The sequence below is a fragment of the Ursus americanus genome, chromosome 11, assembly GCF_024610735.1.
Source record: "Ursus americanus isolate L20-20 chromosome 11, mUrsAme1.1.p, whole genome shotgun sequence".
Classification (NCBI taxonomy): domain Eukaryota; kingdom Metazoa; phylum Chordata; class Mammalia; order Carnivora; family Ursidae; genus Ursus; species Ursus americanus.
In genome coordinates, this window is record NC_142137.1 from 40022434 (window position 1) to 40046129 (window position 23696).

The 23696-nt window shown below is 40.9% G+C and overlaps 1 protein-coding gene across 12 annotated transcripts in view; it reads left to right on the forward strand.

Annotated features, from left to right (window-relative positions):
• Positions 1-23696, forward strand: part of NCOA7 (nuclear receptor coactivator 7) — a 154657-nt gene that overhangs the window by 55162 nt on the left and 75799 nt on the right. For 10 of the 12 annotated variants that reach the window (XM_045805605.2, XM_045805609.2, XM_087865462.1 and 7 more), the window contains one exon: positions 23185-23405. The exons of 1 other annotated variant lie outside the window; for it this stretch is intronic. In XM_045805605.2, coding sequence (XP_045661561.2) covers positions 23185-23405 — 221 coding nt within the window. Of the gene's footprint in view, positions 1-21390; positions 21443-23184; positions 23406-23696 lie in introns of all 12 variants that reach the window. One more of the 12 variants, XM_045805612.2, reaches the window with a different exon arrangement.

The window sequence follows — 23696 nt, forward strand, 5'->3', positions numbered from 1 at the left end:
ACTGTCATCTGGGTGATAGGATCATATCAATCCTTTTAGAAATACTCATGCATATATAATCATGTTTTCTTTCCCACACCTGTAAATAGATTCCTATTGCTCTTTAACTTTTTTGTTTGTACTTAATGTTATATGTAGAAATATTTATGATGATTCCATATTTTTTGCTATGACACTTACATTGAATTGCATTTTATATATCTATCGTGTCTATATCTATGTAAATTCCTTGCAATGATCAAGGTCTATGTACAGTTAAACTTTGATACTTATTCCAAATTGCCCTTTGAGCATTGTGTCCCAGCTGGCATTCCTACAAACAGTGTTTTTCATGAAATGTTACCATTCTGCTGTAAATACATGCTTTTAAAAAATTGCTACTTAGCTGGGACAGCCATTCTGGAAAACAGTATGGAGGTTCTTCAAGAAGTTAAAAATGGAGCTACCCTATAACCCAGCAATTGCTCTACTAGGTGTTTATCCCGAAGATAAAGATGTAGTAAAAAGAAGGGGCACGTGCACCCCAGTGTTCATAGCTGCAGTGTCCACAATAGCCAAACTGTGGAAGGAGCTGAGATGCCCTTCAACAGATAAATGGATTAAAGAAGATGTGGTTCATATATATAATGGAATATTACTCAGCCATCAGAAAGGATGAATACCTACCATTTGGATGGAACTGGAGGGGATTGTGCTAAGTGAAATAAGTAAAGCAGAGAAAGACAACTATCATAAGGTTTCACTCATATGTGGAACATAAGGAATAGTACGGACAACCACAGGGGAAGGGAAGGAAAACTGAATGGGAAGAAATCAGAAAGGGAGGGAGACCATGAGAAACTCTGGACTCTGGGAAACAAACAGGGTTGCAGAGGGTAGGGGGTGGGGGGATAGGGTAACCAGGTGATGGGTATTAAGGAAGGCAAGTGTTGTGATGAGCTCTGGGTGTTACATATAACTAATGAATCCGTTGAACACTACATCAGAAACTAATGATGTACTATATATTGGCTAACTGAACTAACTAAATAAAAATTTGCTACTTTGGGGATGTTTTAGTCTACATCAGTTTCTCCTTCCTCCTTCATTCCTGTTTCCTGTCTTTTTGTCTCTCTTCCCCATTTTCGGTCTTCCTTTCCTAGTTTTCTTTCTTTTTTCCCTCCTTCTTTCCCTTCCTCCTTTGCCTCCCTTCTGCCCTCCCGTCCTTCCTCCATTCAGTCATCTGTATTTACGAAGAGGCCATTCCACACCGGGGAGTGTGCTGTAACAGCCCTAACCAGCTCAAGTCCTGTTGAGGGAAGGGATAATGGAGTTCCACGCCTCGCAGCTCAGGCGCCCGCCGAGATACTGCAGGCAATGAACTGTATGTTCATTTGAGAGCAACAAATATATAGGAGCACAGACATAGCTTGTATGCAGAGAAATGGAAGGTACTGGAGATATTTAGCCTGAAGAAGAAGGAAACTTGCTGGGTGGGTGTGCTATCTGCTTCCATTTTGAAAGGCCTGCCTTGGGGAGCAGAAAAATCTCAGTTCTCTGATACAGGGGAGGAGAGAAATCAGACCAATGGCTGGAAACTCCAGAGGCCGATTCTGGCATTCAGCATTATAAAGAACTTTATAAATGCCATTTATAGATTTATAATAATTGTTTTCTATATCAGTGAGTGCTCCTTTTCATGGAAGTGTCAACAAAACCGTGCGAGAATAGGCTGGAGAGTAGGCGAGCCATTAAGAATGGCAGACTTCCGGGTTTGTCCGCTGTGTCTCTCTGCCCTGTTTGCCCATTCACCCTTAGACCCCACAGTGTGCTCCTGGGGCTCTGGACCCTTGGTGTGTGGTGACAGGAAGACTGCCAGCCTCATATCTTCCTGGGTAGAAATGAGCAGGAGTGCTTCCTGGCGGCTCAGTCAGTTGCCCAGCATCGCCATGACTGGACTGAAGTGAAAACCCCTTTGGGGGAGAGAGGGAGCTGGTGGGGAGCGCGCACTGGCCAGTGGTCTGCTACACTTCCTGGTCTTGCTGAACAGGAACAGCAGGTTTTCCCTGCTCTGCGGGGGGTGGGGGGGGCAGTTCCCTGGTCAGCCTTGGGGCAGCCACCAGTTCTGCTCAGAGTGGCTCGCTCTTGTCCATTTTCCTGACAGCACCGAGGAGGAGCCCATCTGGGAGCTGGACTTCCCTAGGAGCCCATTTTCTGGTGGCGTAGATTTGGGGACCTAGGGATTACTTTGGAGTTGAGCATTTACAAGTTCATTTGTTTGACAAATGAGGGGTTTCTCTGGCAATGCAATTCATTTAAAAATTTTGCAGACTGTAATTCTGTTTTCATTGGCCACGTTCCATGGGCTAGTAACCAGAAGCATGGACTTTGGATGGAGACAGAACTGACTCTGGCATTTTGGTCTCTCAGCAGTGGGCTGGTACTGAGCTCATCTCCTGGGCCTACAGAGTAGCAGTACCCTCTGGGTGGTTGCTTCAGGGCAGTAAAAACCAGTGGCCTGAGTTGGGGAGGCGCTATTTATTTGCTTCTTAGGAGCCCTGTGTGCTAGCTGCATTAGTGCAGTTGAGCCACCATCCTGCGTGTCTAGCAGACAGAATAAGTGGAGGGATTTGGGAGGAGCCTGAGGAAGAGCAGCTGCTTACAAACCCTCACCTCAGTACTTTTTTGCACTGACTTTAGTTGGGAGCAGATAATTTGGCTTTTCTACCTCTGCAGGACTGCAGGTCATCAGGCTCTCAACTGTTGCAAGCCACAAACAAATATTTTCTCTTAGCAAAGATATATTTTCATCTGGTTCTACTTTAAGCAGATAAATTATAGCCTAAGCTTGTCTTTCTTGTAAGATCTTACTAAAGACTGAAAGAAATGGAGAGTTTACTTTAGAATCCTAAAAATTCTCTGAAGTCCCCTAGTAATGCCGTCCTGATAGACACACTATCTGGTTTTAAGGTACAATAGACATCCATTTTATTGTCACATGACAAAGAGAGCCAGCTTCCCAGCTGGTATCCAACCCCAGCTCAGCCAGTCCACATTTTGGGATCCTCCACATGAAACAATCTTACTTCTTATGTAAATTTCTATAATAGTCAGGACTATCTGTCCCCTTTGTAGGAAGTTAGGGGAGTCCCAAGTAACAGAAAACAAATCAAACTAGCTGAGGAGAGAAAAGAAAACATTAGGGGATTTACTGGCACACTTAAGTTAAAAGGCCAGGTTGAATTTCAGATTTGACTTCAGAAATGCCTGGATTGGGGCCCAAATAATGTCATCATGACTCAGTTTCTCTGTATCTAAGCTCTTCCACTCTTTTGTCTTCTCAGATTTTGCTTGATAAACACTGCCGACTCAGGATCTCCCTTGTGCAACATCAGGCAAAGCAAGTGTGTTTGCCGGTAGTGACACAGGATTCACTGTGGTTGGACTAGCCTTAGCCATGTGCCGGTTCTTGGAGTTACTGCTGCTGGGCAGCTCTCCAACGGGACTCAGTGCTTTGATTGGCTTAGGTCAAGTGTTTCATCTCTGGAGCAGGGGTGGTGCCCTACCCAGATACAGTATTAAAAAAGGGGAAGGGTATATTTACTGAAAATTGAAACGATGTCAAAACAAGGAAGAAAAGATTGTAGGGAGGCCAACAAAAGTCTGCTACAATTATCTATAGGGTATTAGACACTGAACTAGGCACTGCAGTTAAGGTTTTTAAAAAAGAAGAATGATAAATGTTGAGTCTCAGTGAGTTTCTAGGCACTGGAGAGTTTTGAGAGAGTCTGTAAATATAGTACTTAATTCTGTCATTGGATGATTTGAGCAGATACGTTTTAAAGAGCTTTCCTACATGAGATTTTATGATTTGTGCTTGGAAAACGAAATGGAAAAGATAATTTGTTTATTGACTTAGGTGATTATTTTATCATTTTAAATTTATCATTTTAGAGTTTTTAATATTATGACAGCTTTATGTAGATTTCTGAAAACTCAGTGCAGTGCTTTCTTTGACATCATAATTCCCCTAAAACAATATCTGAATATAGAAGAATTAATATACTGATGGAGAACACCTTCTTTTTTGTGTGTTTAGTAGCGTCACTAAAGATACAACAGTTGATAAATGCTGAATTTTAGTTTTGGTCCATGACGCTGTGAAATTGTAATGTATATATGGGTTAAATATTGAAACTTGCTTTTTATTGATTGGAGCTTTATTGCCTAATCCATATAAACAGCAATGAAACTTTTCTTTATTTGACTTTCATTTGAACTGTGGCTCATATACTCCCTGTAGAGAGTCTCTGCAATAGTTAAAAACTATTTATTTTCCCCCATCTTATGCAATATTGTTGTCATTACATTTTGGTTTCCTTCGTAAGCCTTCTTTAATCTCAGCCAAAATACGGTGCAGCTGAGTTTTCGTATGGCTTACTGAAGGAACATAGAAATCCACAGGAAATGTGGATGACTTATTATTCTAATGTTATAAGGTTTTAAAAAGTTTTATAATGTGTATTAAAAGGAATCCCTGAGATCAGAACACTTAAAACTATATAAATAAATGCAAATGTATGAGAAATTACCTTGCCTTTTATCAACTATTAAAAAAACTCGAAGTGTAAGTTTCTTGGTACGAAGTGGCTATTGCAGAGAATGGTTTGATGACTCAGTTAACGGCATGTAATGAACTCTGTTTTACTTCTGTGTGCTGAGAGACATAGTAGGTACAAAGAAGAATTAATGATAAGAAAGTCCAGTTTTCTTTATTTGGGGGAAAGGGGCAGGTGTTTGAATGGTGGGGGAATTGTTAGGTCTTGCCTATCAAAACACCTTATATTATTCTTTGAATTAATGGATTGGTATTGGGTGGAGTTTGATTTCTGTTGTTGGAAGGGCTTAGAACAACTTCCCTTGAGATGAGGTCCCTTTTAGTCTATGTGACATGGTCAGATTCAAGGATTTTATCAATTTGTGAAATTTGACACAGATAAAATTCAGCCTGTCATTAGCCTGCTTTATCATTCCAGAACTAATGTTTGTTCATTTCCTTGTTTATGTATTCATTCATTTGTGCCCCACCTTATTCTATGAGGATTTGAGATGCCTTATAAAAATTATGTGTGTAACCCACATGCAGCCAGCCTTGTTTTGGTCCACTCCCAGCAGTAAGTCACGTTCAAAGAAATAAGCATGACAGAGAAAATAATTCAGGTATTTCCTTCATCTCTGAGGAAACCTCCAAGAGAGTAGTTAATGCTTTTTATATGATGGAACTTTTTTAAAAACCCTCTTTCACCATCTGAACTTTTACACAGCTGTTGGCTCTTTCACCAAACTCTTTGCTTCTTCTTGACCCTAAACTTCATGCTATTAGTTGTGTAGTTGACTCAGAACTACTTCCATGGTCAGTTCTACGAAGGGACGCCTTTCCAGGGCATCCAACTGGGTTAGTTAGAAGAGCATGCAACTCATGATCCCGGGGTCGTGAGTTTGAGCGCCATGTTGAGTATAAAGATTACAGTCAATCAGTCAGTAAACATGCGTACATACATGCATACATTAAAAAACAAAACAAAACAAAGGGACTCCTTTCCATAGTTCTCCCTATTCATGAGTAGAGCACATACTCGTTCCCCAGCTGTCAAAACCCTTCCTCACCCTTAACTCTAAAATTATGTAGGACCTTACACCCTATATAAAAGGAACACTAAAAAGATGTGGTAGTAGTGTCTGTTATTAACATGCATAAAGGCAATTTATTGCCGCAAAAGTGCCGAGAGAGGACATGATACCAGTGTAGGAATTGGTAAAAGGTATTCTGCAGTGGGCCATCATAGTGTGGTCCAAGACCGCAGCTCTCTGATGATCTGAATTGACCCAAGAATAAAATTTTATGCTCTCTGGAGCAAAAAATGTAAACATTGAGCTTAGAGACCAAAGTGGTGATGGAAACGAGTGGACGATAGGTGGTAACTGCCAGGCTCCGATGTTGGTACACCATGGGAAAGGAAGACTGGGGCCTGGTGACAACAGCACATGCTTTTTCCAATGGTGGAAGCTGCTGTTGCTCTGCTTCAACCTGTTTGGCCATGCGGGGCCCCAGGACCAGTGCTATTATGTCTGCTCATTCTTCAAGGTGAGCCTGAAATCTACATTTTTATGTGAAATATCCTCATTTTATATGCTCTCCTTTAGACATTGGGATTTTTAGAAAGTGCTTGTGGGCCAAGCAGAACATGCCAGCAGGCATTCAGTCACATCTCTGGTCAAGAAAAGGGTAGCCTGCTTGTTTTTTGTACAAGTCCATCAGTCTCACTTTCATCTTCTCGGATGTGCTGAAGATTGGTGTTCTGGCAAAGTCTCGAGTCTGGTGTTCTCTGATTTTCAGCATCAGCTAGGTATCCAACAATTCAATTCAATTCTGACCCTAACTGCCCTGAGTCAGTGTCAGACTCCACTGCTTTAAGAGCTCAGTCCCTCAAGACTGCCCTCACTTCGGTTGCCATTCATAGGTCCTGAATCCCCAGTCAACCCACACTTTTGTGCAACTTGGCTACACCTTTGGGAGTTCTGTGATCCCTCCTCAGGTTTGACAATTCTAAAACTCACAGGACTCAGGAAAACACTTTGCTTACATTTACCAGTTTATTATAAAGAATATAATTCAGAAACAGCACAATGGAGGAGGATGCAAAGGGCAAAGTATGGGAGCGGGAGGGTGCAGAGCTTCTGTGCTCTCTCTGGACATGCCACCCTCCTAGCACCACAATGTGTTCACCAAACCAGAAGCTCTTCAAACCCTGTCATTTAAGGGTTTTTGTGCAAGTTTCATTGTATAGGCATGATTGATTAAATCATTGGCGTTGGTGATTGAACTCAATCTCCAGCCCCTCTCCCCTCCCCGGAAGTCTGGAGGTGGGTTCAGAATTTCCAATCTTCGAATCAAAGCTTGGTGTTTCTGGTGACCAGTCCCTATCCTGAGGCTGTCTTAGCCCCCACACAAACAACAGAAGTCGCTTATTAACACACAAAACATACTGTTATCACTCAGGACATTCCAAGTGTTTTAGGAGCTCTATGCCAGACCAGGGAGGGACAAAGACCAAGCATTTATTTTTTATTACAGCACAGGGGTTCTTCTTGGTTGGTTAAGAGCAAACTAGTACACTTGAGAGATGACCGCCATTGAGGCTTTTTTGAAAAGCCCAACCAAGACTGCCCTGTGGTTGGGAGGTCATCGCCCCAGAGAACAGCCCTCAGAAATATGAAAGCAAGGCCAGGATTTTTCTTTAAAAATCTGTTTTTGGTGTGCCTTTACATATGAATGAATAACCTCAGAGATCGACAGCAATTTTAGAAGGGAAGACTTTTGAAGTAGATATTACAAGTCTTCCACCCCCTGAATCCTATTTTTGAGCAATGTCATTTCCCAAGGATATGGACAGTATATATCAAGTAGAAAAAATACCTCTAAGCAATTGAATGGACATATTGGATGTAAACCAACTAAATTGAGAGCATCTGCCAAAATAATTTTTCAGATTTTGTATCTGATAATACATTATTCTTTCTGAAAGTACCTATAATGACAGGAAGAGTTATGAGGCCACTTCTAATTTATAACATTGAAATAACATTATCATAAAAGAGGAGGCATATGTGTGTCTAAAATTATTCAAAGGCAGTTAAAAATTATTAGAATATATTTTAAAAGTTGGAAGGAGGGAGAGAAGTTGAGTTAGAGCATATTCTAATTTTATGTCACTCATTATTGTTTTCCTTAGCAGGATATTTCTGCTGAATGTTATGTTTCACTCATGAGGCTTTTGGGAGAGCATTAATTTAGACACTAAACTGATTATTTCTGGACTGTATTTTTTAGCTTTTCTTTTCCTCCATGTTTCTATAGTTTAAGCAGTTAGCAGGGAGTAGATTAAAATCTGAGAACAAAATCCCTGCTATCACTGTATTTCTGCTGGGAAAATTTCAGTAGCTCTGCTTTAGTTAGTTGCTTGTTTTGCTGAAATAGCTTCAAGAAATAAAAATTTTTCTGTTTTTCCAGAAGAATCATGTCTTTGAAATATATTGCTGCTATGCTGAAATATATATGTCATTGAAATATATCCCGGTGCTGCCACTGGGGAGTCCAAGCATATGATTGGTTTTGAGTAAAAAAAATATATATTTTTAAAAAGTTGACATAAAAAAGATTTCTGGGCACACTAAGGAGCTCCTTTAAAATAAAAGAAAAAAAATATTTGGAAGACTAGTTCAGCTTTGTAGGTGATTATAAACAGTGAAAGACTGATTTCAGTGATGATTGAAGTGATCAGATATGAAAACAAGGTTTAACCCTTCAGAAATCCTGCCTGTTAAAATTTTCCTTCCAATATCCCCATCTCCAAGAGGCTGTTTTGAGGTCACCCAACATAAAACGAAAGCTCATGTCTGTAATATTTCCAGTGCACCTTGAGATTTCAGGATCATTTTAAGTAAGCTTTTGGATTTTGCTTTAGAAATAACATGCTTACTACCACTCACTGCAAGCAGTGTGAACTTTTCTTAGACCTAGTAACAATTTGGACATGGGATATAATGTTAAGTTTACAATTATTTATGTCACAAATGCTAATTTAGCCAGTGTGGTAGACTGAGTAATTACCACCAAAGATAGCCAGGTCCTAATGCCGGAATTTGTGAGTGTTACCTTATATAGCAAAAGAGACCTTGAAGATCTGAGATGGGGGGATTATCCTGGATTATTATCTGGGTGGGCTTTGAAATGCAATCTGTGTCCAGGTAAGAAGGAGGCAGAGGGAAATTTGACTACAGAGAAGAAGGCAGTGAGATATTGAAGCCAGAGACCCTGCTGCTGGCCTCCAGGCTGGAGGAAGAGGCCACAGGGAATGCAGCCCTGCAGCTCATTTTGGACTTCTGACCTCCAGAGCTGTGTGAGAATAATTGTGTGTTATTTTAAGCCCTGAGTTCGTGGTAATTTGTTACAGCAGACATAGGGAACTAATAGAGCCACTTAGTTTAACTGTATTAAGTTAAATAAACCGCATACAGTTTGCAGGTTTTGGTTAAGTTCTGTGTGGCTGTGTTTATCAGCTTGTTCTTGATTGATAAGCAGTAGAATTCCTAATATGTAAATGCCATAGTTACAGGACTCTGCTGATTACTCTTGGCACAACACACTTCTCTTATCACCTGGAGCAAGTTCCCTTTTCTGCTTCCCTTCCTCAGTTTATAGCTGAGTTCTCTATTACCATTGTCAGTGCCACTGATTGCCCTGTAACTTTTTCAGGCTGTGACTCAGCATCCTGACTTTTAGAAAAAGGAATCAGACTCCCACACGGGCAATCTATATATGCAACAAAAGCCTGTCTTGTTTCATAAACACAAGGCAAACATTCTACACAGTAAACATTCATTTCGTGGCAGTGCCATTGTCAGCCCGGTACTGAAGAGGGCCATATAAGGTTCTCTTGAATGTCCCTTAAGAACCCACCCCAGGTCTCTTCTGCAAGTGTGACAGTTTGCCTCCATTCCGGGCACCTGCTCTTTGATTAGCTGATTAGCAGAGCCCCCTACAATCTCCTGATCCCATCACTGTTTTCCTAGAAATCCTAAAAAGGGGAACTTTGGTGTTTTGTCCCTGATTGGCATTCCATTTAGCAATCTTTATTAGAATACATTTATTTTTTGAGGCCAAGGAAGATTCCATTATGTGTACGTGTGTTCACCTGTGTGGATATATCGCTGGTTATTGAATTCAAAGCCGAGGGATCTCTTTTTTTCTAACTGTATTGGTGTTTCTGAACCAGAGTATTTACATTTTGACTGATTAATTTTCTTGGGGGGAAAAATCTCATTGTCAAAATTAGACAAAGTGAGGAAAAGAATACACATCTCAAAGATTGGCACCAGAATCAGGTACATCTACAGACTTTTTCAGTGATTACTCCTAAGCTTTTTGGTTTTATTTGATCATAATTCTAAGAGGGAATTTTCATTAAGTGAGTGTTTTTGTTTGTCTTCTCCCTCTGGCATGAAGTTGGATATTATTTGGCCCATATCATGGTTGGAAATTTGCAGTGGAAACTGAAAACTGACCTTCCTTTTGTGAAAACACAAAATGAAATGAAATATTAGAAGTGATATTCTTTTAAAAATAAGGAATAGCTTGTACCAGTGACTAAATTCATAGCAGAGTTAAATAAAATTAATATTTACGTCTAGCGAGAAAAATAACATGAACACATAATATCTAGAATTTATCCAATCCCTTCTTTGATGTGTTACAGTGCTTGAGACGCTAACTCATTTTCTTGGATCCTGAGAAATCCCCAAGTGATGGCAATAGCTTCAGCACAACAAACGAGTAACTTCGGGTTATTGAGCCCTTGCTGGGGACCAGGCACAGGTTGTGTTTAATAGTCATTGTAAGCTTTCTGCGTGCTAGTTAGTTTAGTCACCACAAGAAAAGCCATCTGAGGCCACTCTTTCCCTTTGAAGGACAAGGGACCTGAGGCTTAGATTTAGTAACTCACGCAAGGATGCACACCTTAGAAGGAACAAATGAGACTTCAAATGCAGATCTTTCTGGCCCATAGGCTGAGCTCATTTCGTGGTAACACTCCATTTCCCCAAGTCTGGGAAATGGCAAGAGTCGGGTTCGGGCAACCAGGAAAAAGCAGCATAGGCTCTGAAGAGCAGTGCAATGACAAGGTTGCAGTGGAACAGCCAAGAACAAGAACCAAGAGACAGTCCCCTGAGGGCGACAGCCCAGCTCTGTGTGGTAAGGGAGGGAGTGGGGCTGCACTGCAGGATTTCCCCGTGATAGCTGGACTCAGGAGAAAGAATAAACCACTGACAGAGGTTTGGCCAAATGTTGCCCTAGTTGTAGGTATTTAATTTTTACAAATGTGTTGGCCTGATGATTACAGAAGCAATATAGGATTGTTGTACCAAAAATTCAACACCACCAAATTATATAAATGTAAAAGTTGCCCCACTTCTCTCTCCTTCTCTGTTGACCAACCATTTTCTCATTCCTACATACCTAAACACACGTACGTATATACCTAAGTGGAATAGTTGCTGGCTTGAGGGCTTTGTTTTTTGTCTGTTTCACAAAAACAGGGTCATACTACCATACTGTTCTATAATTTTTTTCATGAAAGACTATTACATCTCTGTCTTTTATACTCTTATTTCCCTCCAGAGGCAATTTTGAGGAGAAATATTTGTATTAAAGAAGACTACAGTTAACCCTTGAACAACACGAGTTTGAATGATGGGTCCACCTATACCCGGGTTTTTTTCAGTAAATACAGTACAGTACTGTACATGTATTTTCTCTTTCTTATGATTTTCTTAATAACATTTGCTTTTCTCTAGCTTACTTTGTTGCAGGGATACAGTATAGAACACATGCAACACACAAAATATGTTCATTGACTGTTGATGTTATCAGCAAGGCTTCCAGTCAATAGTAGGTTATTAGTGGTTAGGTTTGGGGGGAGTCCAAAGTTACACATGAATTTTTGGCTGTATGGGGGTCGATGCCGCTAACCCCTGAGTTATTCAAGGGGCAGCTGTATTTTGGGGGGTGGGCCAAAATGGGTGAAAGTGGTCAAAAGGTACAGACTTCCAGTCATAAAATAAATAAATCCTGGGGATGTAACATATGGCATGGTGACTATAGTTTAATATTTATCGTATATTTGAAAGTTATTAAGAGAGATCTTAAAAGTTCTCATCACAAGAAAAAGTTTTGTCACTGTGTGGTGACAGATGTTAACTAGACTTATTGTGGCAACCATTTCACAGTATAAACTAATATCCAATCATTATGTTGTTCACCTGAAATTAATATAATGTTTTATTCATTATATCTCCAAAAAAAAAAAAAAAGATGCAGGGCAGTCCCATGGGGTTTTGGAGGTCAGAACTTGGACCTGACCTGCTTGCATACTTCCGGTGATGGGGACACTACTTCACGGAGCAGCCAATCCCATTATTGGATTGCTCGGTTGAAAGTTATATATATATATTTTAAAGATTTTAGGTATTTATTTCAGAGAGAGAGAGAGCATGAGCAGGAGGAGGGGCAGAGGGAGAGAGAGAAGCAGGCTCCCCGATGAGCAGGGAGCCCTATGTGGGGCTCCATCCCAGGACCCTGGGATCATGACCTGAGCTGAAGGCAGACACTTAACTGACTGAGCCACCCAGGCCCCCCCCCCCCCAGAAAGTTATATTGAGCTAACCTTTATTACTCTATGGCTTACTTGCCTTCATTAATATGTTCTCTGGAGTTCCACAGACCAAATCTCATTCCCTCTTCACCTATAACTGAATGAAATGGGACACCAAAGGGTATCCTTAAGGAAGATAAAAAAACAAAACAAAAAACTAAAACCAAAGAATAAACAAAAAGAAGCTGATATTATTCTCATAGTTGATCCATTTTGACATTTTCTACTTTTCTTCATGGAGCTATTAGCTTCAAATCATAGAGCAGTGCTTTTTTGCCTTTTTTTTTTTTTAAATATCCTTTGTATGTGAATGGTTCATGTACAGTGGTTCATGTATCCATAGTTCTGAGTTGGCCTCTGGACTTTCCCAGGGATGGAAGCTGCAATGAAAGGAAAATGTACTCAGTTGTGAGGGAGCACAGGGAAGTGCAGAGTCTGGGGAAGGTTTAGTTTGGATTTAAAAGATTTTTTTAACCTCAAAACTGCTTCAGCACATTTCCTAATCCAGCTAAGTGTAAACCGTACGAGCCCAACCGAAGCTTGAAAACCATGTGATCAGGTTTTTGCTTTTGTTTTACCGTAGAAGTATTGGAGGGTTCATCGTATTTTCAAAGCAGGTCCCTGCAGATGACACAGACAGCTACGCCCAGAGTTGAAATCTTTCCTTCTTTCCAGCCTGTTCTCCATCGCAGCCCACTTGATTGCCGGGCATATCTCCCCCAAATAGTTCGTAGAATTTCCAAAGTCCAATGAATTTTATTTTAAAATCAAGATAAACATATAAGCTGTAAACACTTGTAGGAGTGGACCTGGGAGGCCCTGAGGCTATTGGCTCACACCTAGCTTCGTGAATTCCTGCTCCACCACTTAACTATGCCCTGTTGATGTGGAAATGTTGGCGTTTGGTGCCAAGGGCCCAGAAAGAATTCTTGAGACATCTTTGGTGCAAAAAAAGTGGTTTTATCAAAGCATGGGAACAGCACCCATGGGCAGAAGGAGCTGCACTGGGGTTGTGAGGAGTGACTGATTATATATGATTTTCTATCCTGTGTGGGGAGGGTGATGTTAGGGTTCCAGGAACTGGAGTCTGAGGTTTCTGGAGATTGCATTTTTTGGTAAATCATTAAGGCAGTTGCAAACTGATGGAGACTGTGTCCTGCAGGACTGTGATCTCCATCAGTTAGCCATTTGTTCTTCCCTTTCTTTTTCTGGAGCAGCTAGGAGAGCCTGAGGAATGTCACACGTATCCCACCTGGGGGAGGGGTGTGGGGTGTTAGCTTATGGTTTGCCTTCAGCTTGCTCTTTGCTCCCTCATCATCTCCCCCTGAAACAGTCTTGACCCTTAAATCTTTAAGGTTGTTGAAGGCGGAAGGTCTCCCCTTCCGTAGCTTCTTCCTGCTGAGTAGGGGCTTACAGATGTCCCTGCGTATGGGTCAATATTGGTCAGTCGGGGAACACATAGCGGAATTACAGAAGGTGGGGGCAGCTAAATGCAACTTGGACAAGAAGTATCTCTGGGCGGTAGGGATCATCTGTGGACGTGAAGTCATTGTAGATGGAGTCTCAGCACCAAGCAGAGAGACATGGAAAAAGGCAATGTATTAGGATTAATATGGCTATGAGAATGAGAAGTCCAACGAAGAGACCCTTGATAGTTGACCATGGTCCTCCCCCAAACCCAGGAACTTAATCACTGAAAGAGAGAGAAGGATTTTGTCTAGCCTTAATTTGGGTATTCAGATTTTTCAAATAGCCCTGTGACATGTTTGTGATAATCTGAAATATATACATAGCATTGCATTTTAATAATGGCCATGTACCACCTTGTGCTGCTGTTAAAACATCTAATGCCATTCTGTTGTGTAGAAGTGTTTTATGCCTTTGAGTTCTTTCAGTGTTTAATAGAGAAATGCTATTTGGAGCGTCACTGAGGGCTTTGACTGTGTCCTTACTAAGAGCATCCGTGTGCCAAATGACATCCTCCAGTCCTAAAGAGGGAACAGAGCTGGACGCTAGTGGTCTTATGAGTAAAACACAGAGCATGCCCACTGTTGTTTTAAATTTGGAAGGTTGGCTGTGTTGGTAATGGCGCTAATAATGTGTCTGTGCATCCAGGCAAAACCCCGAGTCCAATGGCCTCTCCAGCCCGGGGGAAGCCACGGCCACAAGGTAGAGCTGCCTAGCCAGTGGGTCCTGTTCGGAGCTACCATCTAATCATAGGCCTCCTCGAACTGGTTCAGTCAGGATATCAAGGGCTGTTTGGTATTTTGGAGGGCCGCCTTTCCAGATGATTGGGGATGCCAGGCAAATATAAATAGTAATTGATTTTAAAGGCCTGAACTATTTGCTGAGCTATTTGTGCAATAAAAGATGGCCCATTGTCACTTTGTAGGAACCAAGGGAGTCCAAATCTAGGGACAATTTCTCTTAGCAAAGTTGTCACGTCAGTGGCCTTTTTACCCAAATAAGTAGCCTGGTATAAGCCCTGTATTACTTTCCATTGGTTATTTTGGGGTATAAAGATTTGTCCCCTTATTATTAACAGGCCAGTCCGGTGCATTTTTTGAATATCGTCGTTCCTGGGCTAAGTGAATTTTTTGGTTGAAGAGACTGGAGTTATGGACTTTATTGGAGTTAATATTTATTTATTTTGTGCTACCTGCTTGCCTGCACAGTCGGCCAAATTGTTTCCTTTAGGTTCTAAGGTCATACACCCTTGATGACCTTTGAGGGGAATTACAGCCACCTCATAGTAGGTGTACGGCTTCAAGAAGAGTCGTAATTTCACGCCCATATTTGGGGAGTTTGGGCTCCATAATCTCTTTCCTTCCAAATTGCTCCATGGGCATGTAGAACTAGGAAGCCATATTTAGAGTCAGTATAGATAATAATTTTGAAGCCCTTTGCCAATCGTAAAGCATGAGTAAGCACTATTAACTCTGCCTTTTGGACACAGGTATTTGCTGGGAGGGCTTTGGCCTCAACAGTCTCGAGTTTGACTGACTAGCATACCGAGCTTTTCTTGTCCCCTTTCCGTGAAACCAGCGCCATCGGTAAACCAACTGTTGTCTGTCTTTCAATAGGGGCATCTTTTCAGTCTGATTGGCTAGAATAAACACGATCAATAATCTCTGAGCAGTTAGGTTTTAACACGGAAGTACAATGGTCAGGCCCAGGCATAGGGTAGCTGGGTTTAAAGTTTGACAGGTTTTAATTATTATTTCAGGTGTATCTGTAAGCATAGCCTGTTATTTAATAAGTTGGTCTCCCATCATCCGTTGGTGGCCTTTGGTCTCTAAGACACTCTGGACCTGATGTGGAGTCATTACAGTCAGGAACTGTCCCATAGTGAGTTTTGAGGCTTTTTCTACCAGGAGGACTGTTTTTTGCTTGGCTAAATCCTCTTTTTGCAGTTTTACATTAATAGAGACACTTCCCAGGACAAATATGATTAAGGAATAAATCCATCAAGAAACTCTCTCTATTTGAGGTCTAGCCTTAACAATATCCTAATTACAAGGAATCACTGGCAAGTGGGAGAAGACTCGTCTCCGGAGAATAAGGGCATCCCAAGTGCATCATCCAGTCCAGGGATAAGGAAAGTAGGGTCATCCATTCTCTCTACGAGCCCAAGTTAACCCCAAGGAGTTGGATACGCTCTGCCTTTTAAGGAGTGGTTTTGTCGTCCCAGCCACATGGAATTGGTCAAGGTGATAGTTGAAGGCCTGGACCTAGGGTACGCAGTCCATTTGCCCTGCCTCCTGCAGAAGAGATCTAACTGGTAGGTCTGCGTACTGAGGCCATGCAGTGCTACAGGAGGTCAGTCCTTTATTAAATTTTGCAATCCGAAGTGTTTTCGGTGGGTTAAAAGGCATTCCAAAGGAGAGTCCTTGAGAACTAAAGAAGAGAGAAGATCCCGTGCTCTTAGAAAAGTAGCGAAGGTTGGGGCACCTGGGTGGCTCAGATGGTTAAGTGTCTGCCTTTGGCTCAGGTCATGATCTCAGGGTCCTGGGATCGAGCCCTGCATCAAGTTCCCTGCTCAGTGGGGAGCCTGCTTCTCCCTCTCCCTCTACTGTTCCCCATGTTCCCCTTGCTTGTGCTCTCTCGCTCTGTCAAATAAATAAAACCTTAAAAAAAAAAAAAAAAGAGAAGGTCCATTACCAAGAACCATCCACACCCCTCGACTCCTGGGTGGCATCCCACACAGAATATGTCAGAGGTTCCCAGTGTCAAAGCAACCCAAGATGTCCTTTGAATGAAATCACTATGATCACTGCCCTGCCATTAAGGGCCCTGGAGGAGGGACGTTAGCGTCCTCCCCCCCCCCCCCCCCCCCGCCCACTTCCCCATCACATTCTAGACTGCAAAATGGGTGCCGAGGAGTGGACTGAGATACTGTGCCTTGTCTTAAAGACTGTGCCACAAAGGTCTTGCCTTATCTTGCCTTGAGGTCTGTGCCTTATTTTGCTTCGCATTTAAGAACCCACTGATTTTAACCCTTGGAAAACACTAGAAAACTTTTACAAGGGGAAATTACCCAATTTTGTAATTTAAGCAGTTAGTAGGGGACATCGATGGAAAACAGTAAAGATAGAAATCCATGGTGGCCTAAGCGACATTCCAACACATGTAATTCCTTACAGCTGACTTCCCTAGGAAACGGTCCCCAGTTGGGTTTTAATTCAGTCGGATACCGGTTTCAGCTGGCTCCAGGTGGGGGTCTTGTGGCCAGACTAGAGATGTGGAGGAGATCACATTAGACCAATGAAGAGGAAACCTTACATGGGAGTCTTAAGACTGGCAGCTGTCCTGGTGACTTAGGTGGCTGTCCCATGCCCAAGACAGACAACTTTGTGTAAGGACAGGAAGAAAGAGAGGGCATCACGTTTCTGGGTCTTATGACGACCATTCTGGCTAGGATACTAACTTCCGGCCCAAAGGCAGGCATTCTCCTCCCTGTAGAGTAGCCGTGGGCTGGAGGACTGTAGCCTGAGCAATCGATCTGAAGGTTTTCCAGTAGGACCTTCCTCCTTGAAAAGCCCCTGAAATGAAAGTAAAGGAAGAGAAAGTACTCACCAAGTTTGCCCCGAGGCTCAGAGTCCAGATGAGAAGACTGAGCCCCACGTTCAGATGCCAAATGATGTGGAAATGTTGGGGTCCAGAGCCCAGGGCCAAGAAAGAATTCTTGAGACATCTTTGGTACAAAAAGGTGGTTTTATTAAAGCACGGGGATGGCACCCATGGGCAGAAGGAGCTGCACTGGGGTTGTGAGGAGTGACTGATGACATAAGATTTTCTATCCTATAGAGAGGGGAGGGTGATGTTAGGGTTCCAGGAACTGGAGTCTGAGGTTTCTGGAAATTGCATTTTTTGGTAAATCATTAAGACAGTTGCAAACTGATGGAGACTGTGTCCTGCATGACTGTGATCTCCATCAGTTAGCCATTTGTTCTTCCCTTTCTTTGTTTTAGAGCAGCTAGGAGAGCCTGAGGAATGTCACATGTATCCCGCCTCTGGGGATGGGGGTTGGGAGGGTGTTGTTAGCTTATGGTTTGCCCTCAGCTTGCCTTTTACTCTCTCATTGCTGTGACCTTGGGGAAAGGCCCTAATTTTTCTCAGCCTTTCTTTTCTTATCTGTAATAGGGAGATAAGATTGCCTACCACTTTGGGCTTTTGTGAGGGTGGGATAATATTTGTAAAGTACATAGCATGGTATCTGGTTCATTAGTCAACTCAATAGTAGTTTCTGTTAGAAGAAAGCTCTTTCGAACTTTCCATAATATTTTTTTTTAAAGATTTTATTTATTTACTTGAGAGAGCACAAGCGAGAGAGAGCACAAGCAGGGGGGAGAGAGAAGCAGGCTCCCCACCAAGCAGGGAGTCGGTCGTGAGGCTCCATCCCAGGACCCAGGGATCATGACCTGAGCCGAAGGCAGATGCGTAACTGACTGAGCCTTCCAGGCGTCCCACACAATAATCTTTTTTAAAGAGCAAAACTTGATTTTTAAAATTTGGCAATATGTGTTAAATTATTCTTATGGTAGGGAAGAGACTTCAAAACCTAAATGCTTTAAAAAATATTTTTCTGACTTGCTAATATTTATATGTGGTGTAAAATTCGAAAGGCACAAAAGACTATGGACTCTGGGACAAACTGAGGACTTCAGAGGGGAGGGGGCTGGAGGAATGGGATAGGCCCGTGATGGGTATTAAGGAGGGCACGTATTGCATGGTGCCCTGGGTGTTATACGCAAGTAATGAATCATGGAACTTTACATCAAAAACTAGGGATGTACTGTATGGTGACTAACATAATATAATAACATATTATTATAAAAAAATTTAAAAAATAAGCAAAAAAAAAAAGCACAAAAGAGAACACAATGAAAAGTAATTTTTCTTTTTCTGTCTTTCCCCTTAGCCACTTTTGCCAGAAACTCACTCTACCATTTTTTTCATGTGTAGTCTTGTAGAAATATTCTGTGCATATACTAAATAAGTTTAAATATTCAATGACTTCTGTCTTCACCCTTCCCTCTAGTCTCTTGCTGAGAGGGCTAATGTTGAATCAGTGGCTCCAGGTCAGTACTGTCCAACACTTTCTGTGATGATAGAAGTGTTCTATATGTTTGTCACCTACTATGGTGCCCACTAGCACCTAAGTCTGTTAAGCTCTTGAAATGTGGCTCTTGCAATTGAAGAACTGAATTTTAAACTTTTATTTAATTTTAATTAAATTTAATAACCACAAGTGGCTGGTTAGAGGTTCCCGTATTGGACAATGCTGAGCTCAGTATTTATGTCTATGTCACATACTGAGTACAGAGACACGTGGACCTCAAATTGTGGAATTAGGGAAAGAGTCATATAGAACTACTAATTTACTATTAGTTAAAGAAGTCTATGGTTTAATACATTTTAAATTATATGTGGCAAATATATTTTCTTTTTAAATCAAATATCTAATTTGGAAGATGTGAGTTTCTTTTTGACACATGCTGCTAATTAAGAAAATGGTGAAATACGGGGCGCCTGGGTGGCACAGCGGTTAAGCGTCTGCCTTCGGCTCAGGGCGTGATCCCGGCGCTGTGGGATCGAGCCCCACATCAGGCTCCTCTGCTATGAGCCTGCTTCTTCCTCTCCCACTCCCCCTGCTTGTGTTCCCTCTCTCGCTGGCTGTCTCTATCTCTGTCGAATAAATAAATAAAATCTTTAAAAAAAAAAAAAAAGAAAGAAAATGGTGAAATGGCATGTTCGTAAGAGAGCCCTGGCTGGGGGAGCAGATCTCAACCAAATCAGAACAGAGCCCTGTTTATTCGTTCATTCATTTGTTCATTCATTCGGGAAATACCTCCTGAGTACCTCACGTGTACCATGGAGAAGCCTTGGGAGTATGGCATTTTAACGAAACCTGACAAATCCCTGTCCTCAAGCTTTCACTCTAGAGCTCATGAAAGCCTCCTCTCATCTTCAGATTCCTCTCTGTGTTTCATTGCCCTGGATGTCAGACTCAGCAGCAGAGAACCCTGCAGAGACAAAGCACGGAACCTGCTCAAGGCCCAGGCTCTGATTGTTGCCAGGACCCTGAACTTACTTCCTTTAGGAAAGGAAAAAGCTTCAGAGGAAAACAGTTTTCATTCAGCTACTAAAAATGCTTTCTTTAGCAGTATCTCCTTGTTTATTTCTTCAGTCTGCTAATAACTCTGGGTTGGGTGCCATTTTTAATTTTAAAATTTTAATTTAAAAAAGGCAAGAGATTCCAGAATAAGTCTTCTAACATTCCTTTTTGGTAGGGAGGGGACAATAAGCAGCTCAGAATCATTACCTCAAGCCCCTCTGCCTCATTCTTCTGTGCTCGGGAAAGGTGTGCGGGGTCTGATTTCCTTAACTTCTGGCTTTCCTGTTATCTCTCCCAAATATTGACTGCCTCTTAGTGTTAGCATTACATTTGATGTAAGTACTATGCTTTTTACTCTTCTCCATTTTCAATATTTTTGAATATGAACAAGTAAAAATTTCATAATAAGAGAATAATTATCTCATAGAAAGTCTAGAGAGATGATGAAAACCTGAAATGATTCAATGGGAGCAGAGATCAAGAAGAGAAGGTGAATTTGCCAGAGGAAAGGATCTAGGAGACACAACTGATAGGGCTTGGTTATAGCAGTGAGAGGAGATTGAATAATAAAACTTGTTTTATGTCATTATGATCTCTTTTAAAGAAAGATAAATGGAGCATAACAAAATAAGGGTGGGTTTTGGAACTTGTATTCACATCTACCAAATATAAATATGTCTCATTGTTTACAGTCATTCATCTGCTGAACGTGATTTGCTAAGTATTTTTTTGGTCCACAGTATAAATGTACATTTGGGGTCATTAAAAAAGCTTGGTTTATTTTCTTGGGTAACCTTTTGTTTTCGGTTTACCTTAATTGAGTGATAACAAAACCTTTTTGTGAGAATGCCTTACCATGATAGATACTGACTTGCAGAACTACAGAGAAGGCTTACGTAGGAACGTTTGAGGAGCATTGACTATACCACATAAGTCCGATGGCGGTTTTTCCCTCTTGGACCAGGCATTAAAAATGTATTCCCTGCTTTGAAGGAAGGATTTTACAGTGGGCTTCTCGAATTCACATCTGATTTCCAGTTAGAAGATCAGAATGTTTTAGTCATGTCGATAAACTCCAGAGAAACAAATTCTCATGAGTGCGCCAGTCAAAACAAAAGACGTCGCTGATTGTAAAATTAGTGAAGTATTAAATTGGATTCTGTTATCTGCTAAACAAGTTTGGTACTACTATTTTCTAACTTTTTTTTTTTTTTTGAAAAAAAATTACTTTTGGCTGTAAGTGTTGACAGTAATGATCTGTGCAGAACAGGGGCAAATGAATAAAACAATGTATCCCATTTTGTTATTTCCACATGTGAAAATCAGTCTCTAATGAGATGTCCTTAAACAGTGCTGCTGTTCATCAAAACATGTGCCCTAGATCTGAAGGAGTTTAATTATCATGGGGGCCTTGAAATGAGGACATTTAAATCAACTTAAAGTGGAAAAATCCAGAAGAGGAAGAAGCAACATATTTCAGGCTGCATAGAATTAATTTTTGACTCCTCTTTTCTCTCCTCCTAGAAGGAATAATTTTTGGAAGTGGGCAGTAAGGTTCATCTCAAGCATGTTTTTGGTAAGCTGTTATATCAGAACAAGATCAGTCCGTCCATACCGAGCTTTTTGGATAGACTTCCCTAAGCGAAGTGCTGGTTTCTATATGTTATCTAGGTTACTGCATACTAATTTCAGCCTCACACAGTAATCTTGATTAAGAGAGAAGTTGTTTTATTAAGAACATTATCTGACTCAACATTGCAAAGAGCCACCCACTCTTACCAGAAATAAAAAATAAATAAAATAAACAGATTAAAATCTGAGGTTAGAAAATAAAAACACGTCTGTTGAATAGAAGTCCTTTTTATGAGTTTTGTTTGGTTTGTGGTTTTGTTTTGTTTTTAACAAGTAAACATAAAAAGATAGCTACACTGAGAGATGGGGAGTTTATTCATCTATGATTTTTGTCCAGCTATCCTTTCTCCTAGGCCATATACTCATTTATTAGCCAATGAAAATCTAAGAACATGGCTGCTAAGTGTTCAATGAATTACAGCCTAGTTGAAATATTTTGTTAGAATATGACACCTTATTTCCAAAGCTGAATGTGTCATGTATCCTTAGTTCTCATGTCATTATATGATTTATGATGGGTTATTTTGCTACTTCTGTTTCTGTTTGTGTTATTGTTGACATAGATTATCTCAGTTGGTCCTAATAAAGGACCCTGTTAAATAAGGGTCTCTTATTTAACAAGGGACCTCTCCAAATTCTTAAATGGATTTGTTCAATGTCACAAAGCAAAGAAGCGGGAAATCTAACCTTAGTTCCTTTGTTGTCCTATAGGTATCTCCTTTTTTTCCCAAAAACATTTCCTTATCCTTGCCCAACATTGAATTGTGTAGATGCTCAAGAGAGCAAAGGAACTAGACGCATACGTGTAAGAGATAGCTGACCATGTGTGAGCAAAGGGAGTGAGCGAAAAGAGTCCTAATTAAAAATGTGTCCATAGAAGCAGACTGCCGCATATACTAGAGGCCAGCACCTTGTTCTTTACTTTCTGGTAAGGTAAAGGCATCCTTCAGAAGGGCTGCTAAGTACAGAGAGACACATCAATTAGAGTGACACATCAGTTGGAAAATATTTTGAGTTACTGCATTTCAGCAAAGCGTAGTAAACTTAGGAGTAAGGAATTAAGAACATCAGATATGGTTAATGTATCAGTCAGCTAGTATCTCAGTGATCATAATGATAACTTTATATAGTGTCATTATGGCATTTTCTGTCTCAGGGGTTGCTGCTCTTTCTTCAGGGCCACTGTCATATGTGTAGAGGAAAAGAATTGTTCAGACCTGAACCAGTTCGCCAAACTTTTTTACTCAGTGTGTGAATCAGTTATAAAGGATTTATTTTTACAGATGTGTTTGCCCATTGAAAACCAGAAACTAACTCTCTCTCTCTGTTTTTTTAATTAACACTGCAAACATGGCAGCCATATATTTTGATTAAGAAAATGTTCATCATTTAATAGCCTATAGAAGAATCTAGTTTTTCCCCAGGCCTGGAGGATTTCATAATAATTTTCTGAGACGTAAGTATTGAGGTATATAAAGTTGAGGAAATGCTACAGGTCTCCATGTAAGAATTTTTAAGTGATTAGAAAGGAAAAAAATTAACAGGAAAGTGTGATTAATAGTAATGTAAAGAAAGTGCTTTCTATATCAGTGAATTAGTTTCTGAAAGCGCAACAGCATGAAACTAATATAATTCCTCCTAGAAAATCATTTCTCCAATGTTTTTCCCTTTTTTCCTCATTCCTAGATTGAAAAAGAAAAAACAAGCCAAACAAAATGCAGAGACAGCCACAGCTATTGCTACAAGGACCCATCCTGGAAAAGAGGATGCTAAAACAGTCATTTTAGAACAAGACAAGTGCAACATTTCTGTAGAAGAGGAATATATTACTGATGAGAAAAAAAAGAGAAAAAATAATCAGTTAAAGGAGATCAGGCGTACAGAACTAAAGAGATATTATAGTACTGGTGAGTATCGGTGGCAATACTGCAGTATTTTCCTTTTAAAAATCTATAATGGGGTGCCTCGGTTGATCAGGTGTCCGACTCTTGATTTCGGCTCAGGTCATGATCTCAGGGTTGTGAGATTGACCCTGTGTTGGGCTCTGCTCAGGGTGTGGAGACTGCTTAAGGTTCTCTCTCTCTCTCCCCCTCTCTAAAAAAACCCCCAAGACAGAAACAACTGGTAATTTTTAAAAGACTATTAATTTATAACTGCTCATCGTCATCATAATAATAACTAGCAGTTTATTGAGAGCT